Source organism: Brienomyrus brachyistius, chromosome 23 (assembly GCF_023856365.1).
Source record: "Brienomyrus brachyistius isolate T26 chromosome 23, BBRACH_0.4, whole genome shotgun sequence".
Lineage (NCBI taxonomy): Eukaryota > Metazoa > Chordata > Actinopteri > Osteoglossiformes > Mormyridae > Brienomyrus > Brienomyrus brachyistius.
This window is the reverse complement of record NC_064555.1, coordinates 8,667,141-8,689,474: the sequence shown is the minus strand read 5'-3', so window position 1 is coordinate 8,689,474 and position 22,334 is coordinate 8,667,141. Positions and strand designations below refer to the sequence as shown.

At 40.9% G+C, this 22,334-nt stretch overlaps 2 protein-coding genes and 2 non-coding genes across 8 annotated transcripts in view; 3 read left to right on the top strand and 1 right to left on the bottom strand.

The window, feature by feature from the left end:
* The first annotated feature begins 880 nt into the window (after window positions 1–880).
* LOC125719564 (class I histocompatibility antigen, F10 alpha chain-like) lies at window positions 881–4,590 on the top strand. 3 transcript variants are annotated; one of them, XM_048994468.1, is made up of 6 exons: window positions 881–1,253; window positions 2,099–2,250; window positions 2,360–2,647; window positions 3,303–3,590; window positions 3,691–3,775; window positions 3,926–4,590. In XM_048994468.1, the coding sequence occupies exons 2-6, from the start codon at window positions 2,103–2,105 to the stop codon at window positions 4,011–4,013; spliced, it is 897 nt and encodes a 298-aa protein (XP_048850425.1). In that variant the 5' UTR covers window positions 881–1,253; window positions 2,099–2,102; the 3' UTR covers window positions 4,014–4,590. The 3 variants fall into 3 exon arrangements, with proteins under 3 accessions (XP_048850425.1, XP_048850424.1, XP_048850426.1); XM_048994467.1 differs by having other exon boundaries at window positions 1,993–2,250; XM_048994469.1 differs by having other exon boundaries at window positions 883–990.
* Window positions 4,591–6,032: 1,442 nt separating this feature from the next.
* LOC125719640 (small nucleolar RNA U3) lies at window positions 6,033–6,249 on the top strand. The gene has a single exon (XR_007385137.1). It is a non-coding gene; the product is annotated as a small nucleolar RNA U3 (small nucleolar RNA).
* A 5,748-nt stretch (window positions 6,250–11,997) lies between these two features.
* Window positions 11,998–12,214, bottom strand: LOC125719628 (small nucleolar RNA U3). Its single transcript, XR_007385126.1, has one exon. It is a non-coding gene; the product is annotated as a small nucleolar RNA U3 (small nucleolar RNA).
* A 5,157-nt stretch (window positions 12,215–17,371) lies between these two features.
* Window positions 17,372–22,334, top strand: part of myo1g (myosin IG) — a 22,544-nt gene continuing 17,581 nt past the window's right edge. For all 3 annotated transcript variants that reach the window (XR_007385041.1, XM_048993806.1, XM_048993805.1), the window contains exons 1-2: window positions 17,372–17,695; window positions 21,431–21,639. Coding sequence is in view for 2 of the 3 variants with exons in the window: in XM_048993806.1 (XP_048849763.1) it covers window positions 17,601–17,695; window positions 21,431–21,639 (304 nt within the window). In the remaining variant the exon portion in view is untranslated. The remainder of the gene's footprint in view (window positions 17,696–21,430; window positions 21,640–22,334) is intronic.

The following is a 22,334-nucleotide window of genomic DNA, read 5'->3' as shown; positions in this document are numbered from 1 at the left end:
TTCGGCTCTTCGGCTCTTTCGGCTCCCAAGTGGCTCTTCAGATTTTATTTGGTGCTTAATATATATTTTAAGAAAAATAATGTAAAATTATTAGTGAAATGAATTACTATGGTTGGAAATCATGTGCAGTCATTTTAGCCAATTCCTCATCAATTGTTTTCTGTTTTACTGGAGTCATAGCTTTTTGCACAAACGGTCTCATAGAGCTCTAGGTTGTAAGTCTAAGTGGTTGTGGTGCTGTACTGGATGACGGTGTAGACACTGACAAACTGGCACTTTCAACAGTTGCAGTAGACAAACTGTGACTTTTATTAGTAGCAGGTTCACTTGCTTGCCTTTTTTCTTCCCACTGCACTGATGGATGTACAGTTCTCAGGTGCAAGTGCAGGTTATTTGTAGAGACTGTTCGATATGAGATTTTAACCTTGCACGCTCTGCACTCCTTTGTATTATCAATGTAATTGAAATGTATCCAAATTTCACTCCGTTTCCTGCAGTCACTCATTTTGTCGTGCGCGTCTCCTTCCTTCCTGTTTCTTTCTCTGTGCCTGCGATTGCTGTATTTGTCTATGGGTGCGTTCGACTTCACGCAGCTGTTGGCAGCGCTGGCTTAAAGTAATGCATTCTGGTCCCGACGCAATGCATCACAGTTAATTTTTTTTGTCCGACTTCAGCCAACGCTGCAAAACATCACAACCTGTGACCATGTCACATGGTACAAAAACCTCACGAGAGCAAGGCGACATAAAACTTAAAGCCCAAGTCGAACGCACCCTGCACCACCGCCCCTCCCCGTCCTGCTCAGAGCAGACGCGCATCGTGTAGTTGACCAATCCGTGCAGCTTGAAAAAAAAAATAGAAATAAAAAAAGCGGCTCTGACTCCGGCTCACAGGCAGGAGCCGGCTCCGATCGTTCACTTCAAAGAGCCGTCTACGAGAGCAGTTTTGTTCGCGACCGACACATCACTAGTGGCCACAAAACAACGGAAGGTGAACAAGCAGGTTTATTATTTACTGACCTTTCAGATACACTTTGCATTCCTGAAAAATCTGGCTTTTTCTTTAATATCCATTTTTTTTACCTGATATGGGCTATAACTTCCGACTATGACGCTTTAGTATTTTACGTGACAACTGGACATTTTTGGTTTCAGTTTTTACAGTAAATTTTAGCCAGCAAAAAATGACCGTTGTTTATATTTCAAAAGTAGTTTGTATTTACTTCACGCTGTGTTACCTTCAGCACTGTGCAGGTGAGTAATTGACTTTGCAGACTCATTTGTATTTATTGTTGCAGTTAGACATTCGTTATGAAATATCTTCAGTACTTCACTGCCTTATTCATACCAGCTATGTTTATATGTATTTAAGGCTAGTTTTAAAGGACACCTATCGTAGCTAGTCATTCAGGTACTCCTAATCTTCCCCCTTGAGGGATCCGCAACAAAAATCTTAAACAGTCTCTCGGTGACTTTTGACTCCTACGTAGTTAGCAAAAGTAGAGCAAATTGAAGTTGCTGACTCTTGGCGTATATACTTTTGCCTCTTCTGAAGTAATTATCAATTTTGTTATGGTGGGTGGCCAACAGTATTAGAGGTCTTGAATGTCCTGATGAGCAGATGGGGAGGGGGGTGGCGACAGTAAACGGTTGGGAGTGAGGGGGGTGGAGGATGGCCTTTGCATCCCAACCTGTGGGCTCTGCCTGGCCATAGCCTTGCCCTTGCATTAAAACCCCTTTTCCTGTATGTTGTTATTAGTCACATACTGTAGCTACCAAAGACACTTCACAAGAGAGTTTATTTCTTTTCCTTTTGTTACAGTGTTTATAATTGATGTGTTTCTGTGGAAGGTGTGTTATGGATAGTGTAGATCAATTAAAAAGCTTTTGCTGAATGCAAGCCTACGATTAGCCTTTTCTTATAGATTCAAAAACCTTATTTTGTTTACTGCGGTGCCTAATTTGTTTATCGATTATTCTTCCTATTTTATAGCTGTCCATTCCATGGAATTTTATTTCATGGGATCACAAGGACTTCAGTTACCTGAGTATCTCGAAGTTATCACAGTGGATAATGTGACAGTGTTTTCCTACAACAGCACAATGAGGTCTAGAGTGCCCCTTCCTGATTGGCTGAAAAATCACGATGAGAAGCAGCACTGGGAGGACATTAACACCATAGCAATATTGAACCAGAATAATATGGCAAAAGCAATGGAAGTTGTTTCCCAGCATATTAATCAAACTGGAGGTAAAGCAAGAAATCATATTGTGACTCATCATGCAACTGTACTAAATGTAGAACTATGTAGAGTTATATTACAGTTTTAACTGATATACTTGCCTTTATCATATTATAGAATCTCCATTAAAAATCCATTCCTACCAAGGATATGGTCGTTGTGATCTACACCCAGATGGACAAAGTCAGGGTTTTTTGACGCATGCGTATAACGGCAGAGACTTTTTGACTTTTGATGTGAACAACAAAGCCTGGATCGCCGTAATGCCAGAAGCTGCTGTCTACAAGAGGGAACGGGAAAAAAGTCCCATTTTGGTTGAACGCATAGCTAACTTTTATCAGTATGACTGTGCTGAAAGGCTGAAGGTATTCCAAAAATATGCTCCTGTGTTGCAAAGTAAGAAAAGTAAGTGGTGTTTACCATCCAGGCGGTCCTATGGCACAGTGTGATACACAAAGTGTAACTGCGATCCCTTACAATGTTACACCTTAACTCAAGTACCACTTAAACACTCCCGCTGTGTCTCAGATACTGAACCAAGCTGATCCACAATCACATGTGAAATTATACTTCATACATGCGTGGGGGAGGCGTGGGGGAGGGTGGGCAGACAGAGAGAAGAGAAAGAGGTGAACTGGCGGCTCTACAACTATCATTTTAAAGCAACATCAACTGTATTGATATAATCAATACTGTCTCATCCTAAATTTCGGATAAAAATATATCAATATATCTAAAAATCTCAATACATCGTCCAGCCTTACCTACATCTAATAGCTCCCACAGTTTGTACCTAATTGGCTACAGTGCTAAGTGAAATGGCTAATCCTAATCTATAAGAAATAAAACCTGAAAAAAAAATCTTAAAATATTATTTCCACTTCATTGTTATGGGCTACGGTTTTTCAGCTGAATCAGTTCAATCAAATATAAATTTCACAAAACAACAAAGTTTGAAAAAAGTTGATGGGTCTGAAAACTTTCTAAAGGCTCTTTAGATTGCATGTGTCCTATTTCATCAAAACGGGAGTTAAGATACTTTTTTTCTATTTATAAACAGAACCAACGGCTTTCTTATATGAGAGAAAAGACTCCGATTTTTTTAAAGTTACTTGTCATGTGACTGGATTCTACCCCTGGGAGGTGCAAGTGGAGTGGCGGAAAGATGGCTGGCTGCCCCTAGTAGAGGGAGTGACCAGTGGTGAGGTTCTGCCCAATGGAGATGGCACTTTGCAGCTGAAGAAGACACTCACAATATCGAGAGGAAACCAGGGATGTGTGACCACTCAGAGCTACACGTGCCTGGTACAGCACAGCAGTCTGTCTGGGAACATCACCATGACATGGGGTAAGGAGAACGAGGCTTAGACTCACAGCTATGGCATTATCAATACCAGTGTGCACCCATAAGAAATGGGCAGACTCACCCTGTCTGCTTTGTCCTTTAGCCCCCAACAGAGATTGTACTGCTGCCATAACAGTTGGAGGACTGTCACTGATCCTCATTCTTATCCTCATCGTCTGGAAGTACAGGTGATGCAGGCTTTGCATCTTCTAAACTAAAATTGCTTTCTTTAGGAGACGATGACAGAATTCCTAAAAGCACTCATTTATATGTCACTTATGAATTAAACAATTTGTTAGCTTACATGTGACATATTTCTATTGCTGTTCCTCCTACAGATCAAAGTTACAGCAGTGTGGTTCCCCGTCTGGCCTCCCGAACACTGGCAGTTTTGTCCTTGTGACACAGAGACGGGGGTCACAGTGAGCTCTGGGCACTTTTATGATAAATATTGATCTTTAGATCTCGCACAGCTGGGCTCATCAACAATAAGGAAATTTAATGTAATCTTCTTAGTTGTGATATTAATTCCGCATCATTACTTTTTTTTTTATATTCCTCCTAACATTGTATTTGTGTGGAATTGTATACTTTATGTGGTGTTTTATAGTCTATATCTATTTCACAACAATTCAGGTCTAGGGTAGGAAACTTCAAGCAAAATCTGCGGAGTCAGTAGACAGTACGGATTCAGTATTGTGTTTATTGTCCTGTGGAGTTTTTCTTTGATTACTGACACGATTTATCTGTAAGTATCATGGTTTGTATAATACTTTGCATTATGCAAAAACAATATGTCCGGGACAGACTCCGAACCCCTCGCTACCCTGAATGGGTCAAGTGGTTACAGGAAACGGACAGATGGATGGGTTTTCAGCTAGTGCTGCATGCAATGTTATATGTAAATATTAACTAAGTCTATGTTTTTGTAACAATCCTGTATATTATTTATTTGCATTTTTAACTTTATAACAAAGTCACTTTATTCTGTAAATATCAAGAAGAGTCATGCCTTGCTTTTTATTGGAGGTTAAGTAGTTGTTTGCTAGCTGTCTAACTTTGTACCAAGAGAAATGCACTGTGAGGACTGCATATTGTCCTTGATTTTACCATTGTCATAGCATTTCACAAGGCACACAACCAGTTTTCACGATTTAATGATTATTAGGCTATAAGAAGATAATACGTTAAAGAGCAGGCATGTCAAGGACACACAAAAAAATCCACATTAGCTTCACGGTACAAGGTACCGCAGTGGTGATCACATGCTTCCCTGGCCAAATTCATAATTGTACTATAGAAAATGTCACCTGTCCATAAAACCATCTACCCTTCAGAAGGAAGGGTCCATTGTAGGGAGCATGCACAATACGTGTAATACAAACATTCCCAAAACATATACTATTAAACATTGGTATGTGACTTAAACAACATGAAATACTCTCCATAACCTCCCTGTAAAATGTGTTACTTGTGTCCGAAGTGCTTTATTCTAGGTCGCCAACACTCACGCATCAGTGTGTCACGCAGGCTTTCAGAATCTCACGCTGACGCCAGAAATCTTTCGGCAAACCTGTATTATTCCATTATAAACCCATCATTGGCTACGTCAAAAGCGCTGGGGTAATTCGCAAAACCTACAGACGATTTACAGGGTCATAAAACTGTGACACACATGCAAATACGAATGCATTGTATACCCGTTTACTCTGGAAAAAAATGGTGACTTCTAAATACTTTAACCTGTAACCAAATGCTGTGGAATTAAAACATAATTCGCGAACATAAAGTAAAATTGCGCTACTTCATCGCCACATATTCATAATATTGAATGTCGATTAAAACATAATAAAACAACCGGTTCCAAAAATAATGAAACATAAGACAAAGTTCCAGTAAATAATAATGATCTAAGAGAAAACATATCAGGCAAGACAATGAGCAACGGAGTATCAAAAAAAAAAAAACAAGCGGATCGTAAAGCAGTAACAGGAGAAGCGCCATTACTTTTTCTAAGGTTACTGAAACATCACGTGACTTCCGAGTCTTACCGTGCTATTCAAAAACGACGGGATGCATTATGGGTAGTAGACAAATCCGTATTAAAAACATTTTGCAAAGCATTTAAAACAGAAAATCTGTATAACATTCAGGAAAATATTTAACGAAATACGTACGACTAGTTTCCGACTTGTATTACTAAGTGCAATTTCTAACTAATTATAATGGCGTATATTTTCATCTGTGAATCAGTTATGATCAAAATTAACTTCTTGCACAGATGGAGAGCTGCCATTTAGAAAAGCTGTATGCTATTACTGCGATGCATTAATGGTTAGGACAAATAATTAATCAAGGTCGGCTATCCAGAGCCTGGTTTCGGGATACCGTGAGTTAAAGTGTTCGGTACATTATAGGGGTTGGCGAGCGTCGCAGCGGTAAGTTAAGACTATACTTTCAGGGATCATTTCTATAGTTTCTGACTTGAGAGATGCATTTCTAAAGTGTTTGGTCACGCTAACCACGATGAGGAGGTATGACATCCTTTTCTGAGCGCGAAGCGGATGGAGAATGTTGATTGTTTTCAATTGTTCTCCATCATTGATGACCGTTCTGGCTTTTCTTCGGAGAAGCTGGAGGAGAAGGATGCGTTCTGAGTGGTTAGTTTTCTGCTTATAAAAATAGATCCGTTTATCAATCATCACATTATAGGTGTTGAAGATTTAACTGAAGTTTAGTTATTCAGGACGATGTTTTAACAGAACATCATGAAGACATTGCATTTACCAGTACAAATATGGAATTTAAAAGGTACAAGGAATGTAACTTTGAATTATTAAATTTTGTGTGTCTATATTCTGTAAAATCGTACTTATTCTACAGTTAAATTTAAAAAGGTTAAACTTCTACTTTCATCCTTTTCCAAACTGTTCAAGATTGACGTAACTTCAGCTATTCCAGTGGTTCACAAACTCGGTCCTCGGGACCCACTGCCCTGCTTGTTTTCCAGCTATCCCTACCCCACACACTGCTGATTACCTGGATCAGGTGTGTTTAGTCAATCAGAAGCTGAAAGACAGCTGGGACTTGTGTGTGTGTGTGTGTGTGTGGGGTAGGGATAGCTGGAAAACAAGCAGGGCAGTGGGTCCCGAGGACTGAGTTGGAGAACCACTGTGCTAACACATGTGGCTGGGAAGCTCGAGATGTCGAGACTAGCAATGCGCTGAACCTGGTGACTTTTTTTGAGGCGGTGGAAAAGTGATTTAAAAAAACAAAAAAAAAAAAACAAATGTCCAATACACCTCTTGATTTATCCCCCATAGGCGTTATACTCATTGATCTCATTTTCCACTTCTTTTATGGGTCTCATCTGAGTACGCAGCATCTGTTCATACGTGAGTCGTTATAAAAATGTGCAATTCTGAATTGTGGGCACTTTACACTTTCTGTATTTCTTTTTTTCCTGTCTTTTTGCATGCTTTGCTTTTATATTTGCAACCTATTATTAATTTCTTCAATAATATATTTATATTAACCTAGCTTTTAGAAACTTGCTGTGAGCAAGTGTATTGCGATATAAGAAATGGTTTTAAAAACTCTTGAAGATCTCCGCTGAGAGCCAAAGATATCTTCTTTAGCTCTCAGCGGAGGCAGACGCACTTCTCTCCCTCTCCCTCCCCTTATCTTCCATGCTTTGCTCCTCTCGTCTCTTCTAGTCTACTGTCTTATACTTTGAGAGACTCTCTGAGCCCTGCTCTCCAAACTAAGTAAAATCATGGATTTGATCAACTGGTCTCTCAACACATTGGATGGCGGAGACCAGCGTGGATATTAGGGGAGCTGGAAATTACAGCTTCTCGCCTGGAAACCCAAACAACCCTATACTATCTGGTTTTGGCTCCCCCCAATCAGCATTGGCCTCGGCCAAGGCCGCTGCTGAACTAACAACTCCCCCGGAAGAACAAGGCAGTGAGACTCTCTTGCATTCCTCTCCCCCAATCCCAAGGACTCACGCACCCTCCCCCCATCCCACGCCTTCGCCGCTTCATACCCCCAGTGTGAACAAGCGGGTCTGTGACCAGCGCCTCCATGGCTGCAGGACCGGATGGCTGTTTGTCTGTGCTGGACTACCTCCACCTCCCCATTTCCCTCACCTGTTGCTAGTCGTGCCTTTTTATGTTGTAAGGCATAGTGACCACGTGCTTATGTTGCTGAGGTGTTTTTTTTCGGTTCCCACAATGTCCTCCCCACTGGAGTACAGTCTGGGGGCTGTTTTTTTATTCTCCTCCTCTCTCCTCATGTTATCCTGTTTCTTTTCTTCTCTCTGTTTGCCCCTGTCTCCCGACCTGTCTACCCCCTACTGTGATGTTTGTGTATATGTATGGTCGGGTTGATGGCCAGTTTTTTCGCTGGTACTTGTGATTAGTGACATGGTGCATTGCAACAGCAATAAAGGGTTCTCATCATCATCATCATCATTAGATGTGTTAATCCTTTTTGTTCTTCAAAGTGTCGGCAGAATATGTTTCAATTGACAATCTTGTAAAAGGGCTTAGGTTTGGGATTTTCATATGTTCCTGTAAAGTACAAAACTACAAATCACTTTACATGTATGTAATGCAGTTTTTATCCATCCAGTTTCTGTAACTACTTTTCCTATTTGGGGTCAACAGGGGGTTTCGAGCTTATCCTGGAGGCTATGGGGACAAGGCAGGGAACAGCCCATTGCAGGGCACACTCACACACCATGCACTCACACATGCACACCTTTGGGCAATTTGGTAAAGAAATTTACCTCAGCATATATTTGGACTATGGGGGAGCCTGAAGGTAACCCAGAGGGAATCCCACAACGACACAGGGAGAACGTGCAAACTCCACTCACACGGCAGCAACTCAAACCCTGGTCCTATAACTGTACTAACCACTGTGCCACTGTGCAGTTGCTAATGTTTTTTTTCTTTAATATATACACTTTCAAAAGCATCTCAGTGGGGACATTCTCCAGTTTAAAGAAAGGAAAACGAACCCAGCTCTTGCTGATGAAGACAAAAGACACTTGGTGAAACTGCTTCTAGTATTATAGCAGTCAGCGAGCATTGGCCTGGTATTTCAAGACGGCATTTTTAGGGTTTTTTTTCCCTATAGTTTCTGGGGATTTGGATAATGTGTATTTAGATAATTTTCTTGATTTATTATTGTGTTTGTTGTGCGCTGTTGGAATGTTGAGCTTGTGTGTGTGTAATACCTTTCCTAGCTTGTTCCCTGTCTCGCGCCCACAGCCTCTGAGATAGAGTCCAGACTCCTTCGTAACTCTGAATGGGATAAGCAGTTACAGAAAATGGATGGATGGAAATCTTTATTATTATAAAATTCTTAAAACCTTTTTTTACATCGCACCCTTTCACAATGTGACCGTTGCATGGGTGCCCATTGCAAAATATACTACACAAATCCCCCCCCCCCCCCCCCACAAAAAATTGCATTGTTACAGAAGCAAATGGACAGAGGAGTAAAAAAATAACAAGAAAAGATTATACAGCATAATTTAAAAAACTGTACAAATTACAAAAAATGTGAATATATGAAAATGTATACATACAAAATTGTCATCTGGCTGCCTAGTAGCAGCAGAAAGCAAACTGAAGTAACTGAATGTTTGATAACATCATAATGCACTAGAATATTAGAACGTTGCACCGCCTCCTATATGAAAAACCATAGTGTTTTTTCAGTCCTTGGTCTGTGCATGTGTGCATGTGCAAGTGATCAAATGCATGATATTGTTCATTGTAGAGTCTGACAGCAGCTGGAAGGCAAGACCTGTGGTATCTCTCCTTCACACACCATGGGTGCAGCAACCTGTCACTGAAAGAGCTGCTCATATATAAATGCAGTTCATTAGAATAGATTGGAGGTATGATGGAGGAAGCACTTTGAAAGAAATTAACCACAACCTTCATGTTGTTATCCCAGTGACACCAGTGTGAGAGTGCAACCATGACAGAGTATCCCATTCTCCCCTCCCATAGTGTTGAAATATCCTGCTCCCCTTGAAGGTTTTTCTCATGTAGGAAGCAGTTACAACCAGCGGTACGACGTGTTTGTAAGGAGATCACGAATAATTTTGGGTGGCAAGATCTTACTTGAGAAATAATGTCTATCAGTCATCAGAAGAGAGGGAAGGTGGTGCAACCGTATGCGTAGTTTCTAGCCATTAAAATATAAAGTTTGTATACTTTTATTTTTTCATATTGATTACAGATACAAAAATTCTATTCTAAGAATCCCAACAAAAGGAAAGATAATAATGCCAGATCCATCTAATAAATAGTAACAAACACTTTTCTTCACCTTCTTATTTCTAGAACGGATCTGAAATTCTACACAGAACAATGATTGTAAAATGGTGTTTCTAACATGACGGGGCCTGCAAATGAAATGAGGATCTGTTTTCTGTACCTTCTTGTCCTATTCAAGGTTTTCGAGGTCCAGAGTCTATCCCAGAGGCTGTAAGGCAGAGACAAACCCAGCATTTGGTGCCAACTCATTGCAAGGAACTGCTGTTATTTACCAGAATTAATTTGGGGTGTAGCTTCCAGGATAGGCTCCAGACCCCCCCCCCCACCCCCCACAACAACCCAGAAGGATAAGCAGGTTGAAAAATGGATGGATGCATCTTAATGGATCTTTGATTTTTTAAATTCCATTAATACAAAGTAAATAGTCTTTAGACCGCCCTCTTCGTAATCATTTTCCGTGGTTGTTTTATTTAAATAGTGAGGGTTACTTTTCTAGGTGAAGTCAAGGTTTGACTTGTTAATGGACTTAATCATTTATAGTAAGTTATTGAAAGAGAATATCTTGGATAAATTCATCTTAACGGACCAAAAAGAAAGATTATTGCGTTTGTTCCATATATTCCAAGTTTCTCTTAATTTAGTCTCCCTTTATTTAAGTATTTAACTGAAATGTTAATGTGATACCTTATGCTGCCACAAGATGGCAGTTATGTGTAGCGGGTAATTCAGACTTTTTCAACCAGAACCTGAAGTTTCGGAACCTGCTTAACATTTTTCAAAGTTGTGTCTGCCAGCTGACTTATGATTATTTGGTTCTCAGATGCATTCAGTTATTCCTCCTAATTTTTTATAAGAATATAAGAATTGAAAACATTTCTGCGACAATTCAGTGATTGGGCTGCCCCCCCATCCTGGGTTGTTCCCTGCCTCGTGCCCATTGCTTCCGGGATAGGCTCCGGACCCCCGCGACCCAGTAGGATAAGCGGTTTGGAAAATGGATGGATTGATGGAATTCAGTGATTGTGAAATTGGACAACCTTGTTGTATACTTATGTTAACTGTAACACGAGGGGAAGGACTACCTGATAAACATGCTGAGCTATGAGTGCCATGATAAAAAGCATTTGATTATGTTCCCGAAATTCTCTCCAATGGCGTCGTAGACCCTGCACAGGGAGTGTGCTAAAACGGCGATCAGTGCGGTAATTATGCGTAATACTACGTCGTATTGCCAAAAACAACATTGATTCCATCGATTTCGCCCGAAGTGAAGTATGTATCGCTAGAGCGTGGTTTTTGGTATGTATTTGTAAAGTACATAACTGCAACTCACTTTATATAAAATACATTAAATTCAGTTTTTCCCCTTAATATATACACTTTGAAAGCGTCTCAGTGGGGCTATCCTCCAGTTTAAAGAAAGGAACATGAATCCAGCTCATGCTAATAAAGACAAGAGACCGCTTCTAGTATTATTCGAACCTGCGAGCCTGCTACTTCATGATACGCTAATCACAGTCAGGGGGTATGGCATTCTCTTTTGAGCGTGAAGCACATAGAGAAGTTGATTTCTGTCAATTGTTCTCTTTCGCTGACGATCCTGCCATAGTTTTTGTTAATATTCATACCAATTAGTGTCCACAATTCTAATGTCCGTTTATCTGTTTTAAATGTTTCATGACAGCTTCAAATATATATTTTTATGGTGGTGTTTCTGTGGGAGAGATTTTTTTATTTTTTGTAAATCACTTTTCCACCACCTCAAAAAAAAGTCACCAGGTTGAGCGCATTGCTGTCTTGACATTTCGAGCCTTCTAGCCACGTGTGTTAGAATAGCTGAAGTAGCGTCAATCTTGAACAGTTTGGAAACGGATGAAAGTAGAAGTTTAACCTTCTTAATGTTTCACAGAATATAGACACACATAACAATTTAATAATTCTCAATTACGTTCCTTGTATCCTTCAAATTCCATATTTGTACTGGTAAATGCAATGTCTTCTTGATGTTCTGTTAAAACATCGTCCTGAATAACTAAACTTCAGTTAAATCTTCAACACCTATAATGTGATGATTGATAAACGGATCTATTTTTATAAGCAGAAAACTAACCACTCAGAACGCATCCTTCTCCTCCAGCTTCTCCGAAGAAAAGCCAGAACGGTCATCAATGATGGAGAACAATTGAAAACAATCAACATTCTCCATCCGCTTCGCGCTCAGAAAAGGATGTCATACCTCCTCATCGTGGTTAGCGTGACCAAACACTTTAGAAATGCATCTCTCAAGTCAGAAACTATAGAAATGATCCCTGAAAGTATAGTCTTAACTTACCGCTGCGACGCTCGCCAACCCCTATAATGTACCGAACACTTTAACTCACGGTATCCCGAAACCAGGCTCTGGATAGCCGACCTTGATTAATTATTTGTCCTAACCATTAATGCATCGCAGTAATAGCATACAGCTTTTCTAAATGGCAGCTCTCCATCTGTGCAAGAAGTTAATTTTGATCATAACTGATTCACAGATGAAAATATACGCCATTATAATTAGTTAGAAATTGCACTTAGTAATACAAGTCGGAAACTAGTCGTACGTATTTCGTTAAATATTTTCCTGAATGTTATACAGATTTTCTGTTTTAAATGCTTTGCAAAATGTTTTTAATACGGATTTGTCTACTACCCATAATGCATCCCGTCGTTTTTGAATAGCACGGTAAGACTCGGAAGTCGGAAGTCACGTGATGTTTCAGTAACCTTAGAAAAAGTAATGGCGCTTCTCCTGTTACTGCTTTACGATCCGCTTGTTTTTTTTTTTTTGATACTCCGTTGCTCATTGTCTTGCCTGATATGTTTTCTCTTAGATCATTATTATTTACTGGAACTTTGTCTTATGTTTCATTATTTTTGGAACCGGTTGTTTTATTATGTTTTAATCGACATTCAATATTATGAATATGTGGCGATGAAGTAGCGCAATTTTACTTTATGTTCGCGAATTATGTTTTAATTCCACAGCATTTGGTTACAGGTTAAAGTATTTAGAAGTCACCATTTTTTCCAGAGTAAACGGGTATACAATGCATTCGTATTTGCATGTGTGTCACAGTTTTATGACCCTGTAAATCGTCTGTAGGTTTTGCGAATTACCCCAGCGCTTTTGATGTAGCCAATGTTAGGTTTATAATGGAATAATACAGGTTTGCCGAAAGATTTCTTGCATCAGCGTGAGATTCTGAAAGCCTGCGTGACACACTGATGCGTGAGAGTTGGCGACCTAGAATAAAGCACTTCGGACACAAGCAAAAAAATTTACAGGGAGGTTATGGAGAGTATTTCATGTTGTTTAAGCCACAGACCAATTGTTAATAGTATATGTTTTGGGAATGTTTGTATTACACGTATTGTGCATGCACCCTACAATGGACCGATATCCTTTTGAAGGGTAGATGGTTTTATGGACAGGTGACATTTTATATAGTACAATTATGAATTTGGCCAGGGAAGCATGTGATCACCACTGCGGTACCTTGTACCGTGAAGCTAATGTGGATTTTTTTGTGTGTCCTTGACATGCCTGCTCTTTAATGTATTATCTTCTTATAGCCTAATAATCATTAAATCGTGAAAACTGGTTGTGTGCCTTGTGAAATACTATGACAATGGTAAAATCAAGGACAATATACAGTCCTCACAGTGCATTTCTCTTGGTACAAAGTTAGACAGCTAGCAAACAACTACTTAACCTGAACTACTAGCTGAAAACCCATCCATCTGTCCGTTTCCTGTAACCACTTGACCCATTCAGGGTTGCGGGGGGTTCGGAGTCTGTCCCGAACATATTGTTTTTGCATAATGCAAAGTATTATACAAACCATGATACTTACAGATAAATCGTGTCAGTGATCAAAGAAAAACTCCACAGGACAATAAACAGGATACTGAGCGTACTGACTCCATAGATTTTACTTGAAGTTTCCTACCCTAGCCCTGAATTGTTGTGAAATAGATATAGACTATAAAACACCACATAAAGTATACAATTCCACACAGATACAATGTTAGGATGAATAACAAAAAGTAATGATGCGGAATTAATATCACAACTAAGAAGATATGACACATAAAATTTCCTTATTGTTGACGAGGCCAGTTGTGCGAGATCTAAAGATCAATATTTATCATAAAAGTGCCCAGAGCTCACTGTGACCCCCGTCTCTGTCACAAGGACGAAACTGCCAGTGTCTGGGAGGCCAGAAAGCAATTTTAGTTTAGATGCAAAGCCTGCATCACCTGTACTTCCAGACGATGATGACTAGTCCAAGAATGAGGATCAGTGACAGTCCTCCAACAGCTATGGCAGCAGTACAATCTCTGTTGGGGGCTAAAGGACAAAGCAGACAAGGGTGAGTCTGCCCATTGCTTATGGGTGCACACTGGGATTGATAATGCCATAGCTGTGAGTCTAAGCCTCGTTCTCCTTACCCCATGTCATGGTGATGTTCCCAGACAGACTGCTGTGCTGTACCAGGCACGTGTAGCTCTGAGTGGTCACACATCCCTGGTTTCCTCTCGATATTGTGAGTGTCTTCTTCAGCTGCAAAGTGCCATCTCCATTGAGCAGAACCTCACCACTGGTCACTCCCTCTACTAGGGGCAGGCAGCCATCTTTCCGCCACTCCACTTGCACATCCCAGGGGTAGAATCCAGTCACATGACAAGTAACTTTAAAAAAATCGGAGTCTTTTCTCTCATATAAGAAAGCCGTTAGTTCTGTTTATAAATAGAAAAAAAGTATCTTAACTCCCGTTTTGATTAAATAGGACACATGCAATCTAAAGAGCCTTTAGAAAGTTTTCAGACCCTAAACTTTTTTCAAAGTTTTTCAAACTTTGTTGTTTTGTGAAATTTATATTTGATTGAACTGATTCAGCTGAAAAACCGTAGCCCATAACAATGAAGTGGAAATAATATTTTAAGATTTTTTTTTTCAGTTTTTATTTCTTATAGATTAGTATTAGCCATTTCACTTAGCACTGTAGCCAATTAGGTACAAACTTTGGGGACTATTAGATGTAGGTAAGGCTGGGCGATGTATTGAGATTTTTAGATATATTGATATATTTTTATCCGAAATTTAGGATGAGACAGTATTGTTTATATCGATACAGATGATATTGCTTTAAAATTATACTTGTAGAGCCGCCAGTTCGCCTCTTTCTCTTCTCCCTGTCTGTCCACCCTCCCCCTCACTCACTAGTCCTGCATGCAGCGACAGCATGGAGTCCGAGACAGACACGAGGCAAACTAATGAAAAGGAGCTGGTTGGTAAAATAATATATGCTGGTAGTTTATTTTTGATAATAATTTATTAATTTTGATGTCCATGTACAGCTGTCTGTTAATAAAAGTGCCCATGTGACATTATGTGCAAAACATTTCACCAAACTGTTTCTGCCACTCCCTGTGTTGACTGGGGTGTCTAATGTGATATACTTGCCTTTATATCATGGCTTTCGCAGTGATCACTTACAGATATGGTTATGGGTGTAAAACCATTACACCAGGAAACAACATAATCCAACAGTTAAATGACTGAAAATTACGCCAAACGACGACAATTCTATAAGCTGCTTGTGACAATTTCCTGACTGCTCACACAAATATGAAATTTAATTGTAAAAGTTACAAATTATGGTGTCCCACATTTTATTATCAGCATTTGAGTTACTGGAAAACCATTATAATTTACTAAACTCTTTGGCCATATAATGTGATTTACCACAGAACTGAAAAAATAACTAATTTAAATAGGTACTGCAGAATGAAACACTGTAAACATTTTGCTGTTGTCATAGAGATAAGCAAACGAGAACAGGAAATGATGTTGAAATTTACTCTTACAGGAAATAGGAAGGGTCTTGTGGTACACAGGCAACCATCCACACAGAGCATGAACATATTACATGCTATTAACACACTGTTCCGTTATGTAATCCAACTACAGAAATTGCATTATTAAATACAGTTATGCCTAAAGGAGCATCAATATATTAGATTTATTTGCTTGCCAGATGCTTTTGTCCAAAGCCATGTACACGTGAGGATCAAAGATCAGGGTCAGCTAGTGGTCTTGCAGCAACTGGAGTTGAGGACCTTGCTCAAGGGTATCACTCTGCCAGTCATGGGATTTGAACCAGTGACCTTCTGCTCATGGCACCTAACCCATCCCTATACTGTCCCATTATACAGCTGTTCCTGATAAAGCATTTAAAGTGCGAATGCATGCTTATGCAGTTTGGGCCTTAAAGACCCACAGTATGACACACAGTCTCAGGGAAGGACCGTCATCAAGCACATTTTGCTTTGTGAGTATTCTGAGATCAGCGATAGTTCGGTTTTGTCTTTTTAACACCTTAAATAGTTGGTCCGTAAGCATTTTTGTCAAGAGCTTCTTTGCAACAAAACCTGAGTAGAATTAGCCTGACCTTACTGAACCTTTCACTGGTGCGGCAAAACATTGGGACAGAAATTGGGCACTATTCTGTGTGAGGCCTGCAACGTCAAACAAAGGGTATCTCCTTGGTACAGATTTGTTCCTCTAGCTACCAGCAACATCAGTGTACCGCTAATAATCCAAAAGTGTCAATTTCTGTACCTTAAAGGTGCATTTACTTACAGCTGAGTTACAATTGGCAGACCCTTGATGGTGCAGCGCCAGTGATAAGTATTTGTACCCACAAAGGTACAAAATGGTCATTTTTATTGACAGTGTGAGGATCTTTGAGGTAGTGTGACATTTCTTTTCAGTCTATTTCCATGCTATGATCTCATGCCACCACATATTTGCAGACACGGCTGCATATCTGCTGACAGTCCAGCCTTCCACCACTTCTCCTTTTCGCTCGTCTTGCTCTCCACCCGTTGCTTGCCTTGCTCTTCATCTTGCTCTCCTCTGCATCTGCCTTTCCTGCGATTCCCACACCTGTTGGCCTGCAGATTCTCAAACGGAAAGTCACACGACAAGCAACTTTTAAAAAGGAAACTTTTTCACAAGAAAAATGCATCTGTCCAGAATGACTCGAATGTTTTGACTCATATTCACACATTTCAGTCCAAGGACATGAGCAGCTGTTGGGAGAGGTATGTAATCTGGCCTGTTGGTACAGTATCCATCTCATTCCATAACTGCTTATCTGGTACAGAGTCACAGTGAGCTTGAAAGCCATCACAGGAAGAATAGGGCCCAAAGCAGAGGATGCCTGGATGGGATGCAAGTCCACCACAGGGTACATACTCAGTAACTATGGGAAACTGAATTTCCATTGGTCTTCTTGAGACCCTGGGTGACCCATTGCACTACATAGGAAACCCCAGGCTCCGTGTTCACCGCAATCTTCTAGAACAGCTTTCGCAAGCTGCAGTTTCCGTTGTGACACGAGGGTTTGTCTGGCTGAGCAGGAAGGGAGAGAAGGAGGAAGTGAAGAGAAAACGGACTGACTTTAATGACAGCTTTCCCATACCGCTATATATAGAGATGCACAGGCGCACACACAGACACACACGGGTACGCGATGACGTGCCACAAACTACAGCCCCTGCCGAAACCCACAATGCACTGCGGTTCAGGGTTACGGCACACCCTCCGCACACCGCCGGCACCCTACTGAGCTCCCGTCTCTGTCGCTCGTCCTAACGCTGCCCCGCTATGGCGGAACTGGAGGGTCTGGAGTATGGGAAGTCAGACTTCATCCTCCTGGACGAGGTCACCATGGAGCAGTTCATGGAGAACCTGAAGCTGAGGTGAGTTCAGGAAAGGCAAATGGTCCTCTTTAAAGGCTTCTTAGGCCGTCGGGGTTCTTAGAAAAACCAGCGGCTTTTGGACTATCGGGGGGGGGGTTGCACTTTTCGTAGGATTAGAGTACAGAGTGAATTTAAAAACACCTTTATGCGTTCTGATCCATGCCGGCTTCTTGGCCGCTTCTTCTTTGAGATGATCGCAGGCGGGGAAGGTGGAAGTTTTGTTAACAGGAGGACAAAGAGACACTGAGTCATGCCGGTAGCTTTTGATGGCAAGAGAGTAATAATGACAGACAGGATGGCAGAAGTTCAGAAAGCTGAACTCCCCGGCTTTGAGTCCTACCGAGTGAACAGCAGACACCCGCAGACACATTGATTTCATTTTCCATGTTCTGCTTGTGGGTGTCAGAGCAGGCTGCCCAAAGATGGCCAGATACCCCCCAGAATTACACAGTCAAGAACTGATGCCCATTGGTCTGTTACACTCTGAAAGCTGATGGGGGGGGGGAGTCCTGTCTTATGGAGACCCCTGCTACTCACTGGGAACTTTGCACTTTAACCATTTATATGGGCAATGCTTTACTGGGGACCTGCAGAGGGTGTGTGAGGTAGCTGTCTTAAAATGAAGTGCTGCAAACTCAATGAGTTCATGGTGTAATTGATAGATGAATAAATGATGTGTTTGTGTGCAGTCAGCTGGCGCTCGATGCCTCATAATGATTACTGGGTGCACTGAGATGTCACAGTTGTTTGTGTTTTCCTTCAGTTGTGATGTACTCTCTATTTGTGGGCCATGCCTCAGTCCACACCTGCCCGTGGAGCCAGGTCCTTGACGCTCGTATATATCGCTCATTAAACAGGAAAGGCTCACAAATAGTCCCAAAAACCAAACTCACTCACCCTGAAAGTGAAGCTTCTCTTTTGGTCAAAGTAATACTTTCATCCTTCACTGGACACATGTCTTCCGCTAGTGTGCTGACATGACTGTTGTCACTGCTCTGCATGTTTGTGTGTTGGTTCCTGTGGAATGTGCGTGACTGGCCTTGTTAATGCATGTGTGTTCAGGCTGGCATGACGCTTAATATAGTCCCCCCCCCCCCCCATGATTTGGTGTACACTTGCTGATGTATTTGCTCCTGTTTTGCTCTGTAACTTCACAACTGGAAAGCCCCTGACAGACCCACGCTCTAAAAACTTTGTGTAAAAAATTATCTTTCACTATCCCATGTGCTCAGTCACAGAGATGACACGATAATCCGTATGTGCAAGTTTGAGTAACTTTGCCCGCCGGCCTTATTTGCTGTGTTGATGGTTTAGACTGAAACATACTTTGGTGTGACAGCTCAGACCAGGAGAGGGTGTGGTACTCGCAGCTATTTCAGTTTAAAGGAAGTAGCATGTCTCTGTAGGTCTGATACTCGTTTCCCACCTTGAGAGCTTCCGGAGGCTCCCACGCAAGGGGAGGGTTAGAGTAATCGGTCGGGGTTGTGTTGGTGCAGAATATGGCCAAGAGTGACGGCTCTTCTGAATAGTAGAGGCGCTCTTCTGGGAAAGAATGACAGTCACACGCAGCGTTAACGCACCTTAAGCGGGGACGTGCTCACTGCCTCTACACCAGTCGCCTCCATCTCAGAGAACAGCGTTTAAGACAAGGAATCATCTTCGTTGCTGTCTTCTGAATTTTAGCTGGTATCTTTTTTGAGCTGAATTAACGGAAGTGACGTATTTCTCTTGGTGATGTATTAATCATTTTTCGCTCAGCCGCTGAACATATTTCTCAGGCTGATATTCTGAAATTCTGTGTACCCGCTGATATATTTAGGCACATTATCTCTCTGCAGCCGCCAACTTATATGTAAACATACCAGCATCACATTAAAGACCTAAAGCTCACATAAAAGCAGCGTTGGTAGTGTAAAAATGTAATGTTTGTGTGTGTGTATGCATACATACACACATACACACATACACACACACACACATAATAAGCATAATGTGCACTGCAAAAAATATTTCCTTCTTCCATTAAAAAAATTAAGTAACTGATTACAGTGGTACTTTTGCCCAACATTTTAATGACTAATTGTAGTAATCACATCTAAATTAGAAGAAAATGCGGTACTAAATCAACTACAATCAAGTAATACAGCCAACAACAGTTAATGGATGTAGCATTAATTTCATTATTATGTCAACACCGTGTGTAGTTGTCATGCATAAACAACTATATTGAACAGACAGCTAAATTGAGCAAATGATAAACTTCTTATTCAGTCAATTAGCCTATTTATTTTGGGTAAACTCAAAAGGAATAATATAATCGCTATTCTGGTTTTATAAAAAAAACAAAGGATTCTGGTTTTTTGTACAACTCTACAATTACTACAATTAATATTTAGAAACCCACTGCCATTGACCATGGTATGCCGTGGATATTAGTCTCTACCACATTTTATTGTTGTTTATACTTCATTTCCTTCTAATTTAGATTTGATTACTACAATTAGTCACTAAAATTATGGGCAAACTCAAAAGTGCTTCTGTAATCAGTTACTTAAGAATCTGTAATTGGAAGGAGGATTTTTTTTACATTGAATACACACACACAGGTATATTAAAAAGATAAAACCCAAACACAGTATCTAAAAATCATTCTCAGATTTACAGTACTGTGCAAAAGTCTTAGGCAGGCAAAGAAAAATGATGTTTAGATTATCCTCGTGTTTGTGTATAACTATAATATTATGCCTGTCAAAGTGTGTCAGCTTAGCCATTTCAGAACCTCTGCTAAAATCATACTAGTATTTGCAGTGACTGTCCAGTGCAGCCATGTATTTTTTGACTTGGCCACTAACACACCTCATACAGCTAGTCAATCTGTCACTGACTTTTTAAACCAATATATTTAATTATTTGATTGAGCTGTTGGTGAAATTTAACAAAACCGTGGAACGGCTGAGGTGCCCCTGAGGAGAAGTTTGGGAACTGAAGCGGCGTCCATCTAGCCATCCAACTGGATATCAGTAACTTTTTAGAAAACAGAAGAAATTATTACTAGTTTTTATTGTGTTACTCTTAATTTGCACATGTTCTAATGTTAATTTGTGTTTTATGTTCTAAGCCAAAGTACACTTGCTGCCCAGATAAACAGCTTTAAACATTTCTTTGGACTGCCTAAGACTTTTGCACAGTACTGTATATAAATAAAACAACTAAAAATAGTCTATAGTTGATGGGATTTGTTGTTTAACTAGCTACTATCCAGCCCGCATGCGGGTACTGATTCCACATCTAACGATCGTGGAAAGGGATCTATGAATAATAATATATCAGGAAGTATTCATTTGTACACTTACTTAAACATTTCTTCTGGTGGAGGCAAAACGTGAAAATAAGTGATTTGAGAGAGACAGAAGTTGTCTCACCTCATCTGGAATTCCCTGCAGGCTGTGCCTTTGTCGGGCAACGTAGATACTACTTCCCTGGGTTGTATTTCAACGATTTCATGTCATTATACACTATAACCTATACTTGTGATTAACCCAGTTAAAAAGCTGAAGGTGCTCTGCAGTAATTCATGTTCTCTTCCTCTTCCTGCAAGAAGCTCTTCCTGAGGGATGAATCTGCTTCCCTTTCTGCTCCTGTTCCTTTATGGTTGTAAATGATAATCAGATGCCCTGTCCTGCGACCTTCGGAGGTTTATATGGCTGTGCTTGTACTGTATGTGTCCCTGGGCAGGTTTGAGAAAGGCCGCATCTACACCTTTATCGGGGAGGTTGTGGTGTCCGTCAACCCTTACAGACAGCTGGACATATACGGGAAGGAGGCGGTGGAGGCCTATAGAGGCCGGGAACTTTACGAGAACCCGCCTCATTTGTTTGCCGTGGCCGACGCTGCGTACAAAGCCATGAAGATGAAGGCCAAGGACACCTGCATTGTCATCTCAGGTAGGGTAACACAAGTACCCCATCATCTGACACACTTGCTTATCTTGAACCAGAGAGAGTTAAGGCTGAGAAGCGGCACCATAAAGGAACCTGAAATTTGTACCTAGAACATCAGATTTATGAATGAAAAAACCTGGTCAGGTCTAATCTGAATGATTCAGGATACAGACAAGACCATAACACACTCTCACCAAACCGCTTATCCTACTGGGTCGCGGGGGGTCCAGAGCCTATCCCGGAAGCAATGGGCACGAGGCAGGGAACAACCCAAATGGGTGGCCAGCCCATTTCAGGGCACACTCACACACCATCCACACCTACGGATAATTTAGCAACTCCAATTAGCCTCAGCATGTTTTAGGACTGTGGGGGGAAACCGGAGTACCCAGAGGAAACCCCATGACAACATGGGGAGAACATGGAAACTCCACATACATGTAACCCAGGCAGAGACTTGAACGCGGGTCCCAGAGGTGCGAGGCAACAGTGCTAACCACTGCACCACCATGCTGGCCCCAAGTTCTCTCTCTTCTTTAATAATATTATGGTTAGAAAAACCAGCCTTATGTCAGCAGTATTGTACCTATAATAAAGCTACTAGCTGTTTAGAGGCTAAAGTGATGGCTGACTCTGGCTAACAGACTTACTTCCTCTCACTATATGCCATAGTGTCTGTCAACCTGCTCCCCAGCAGC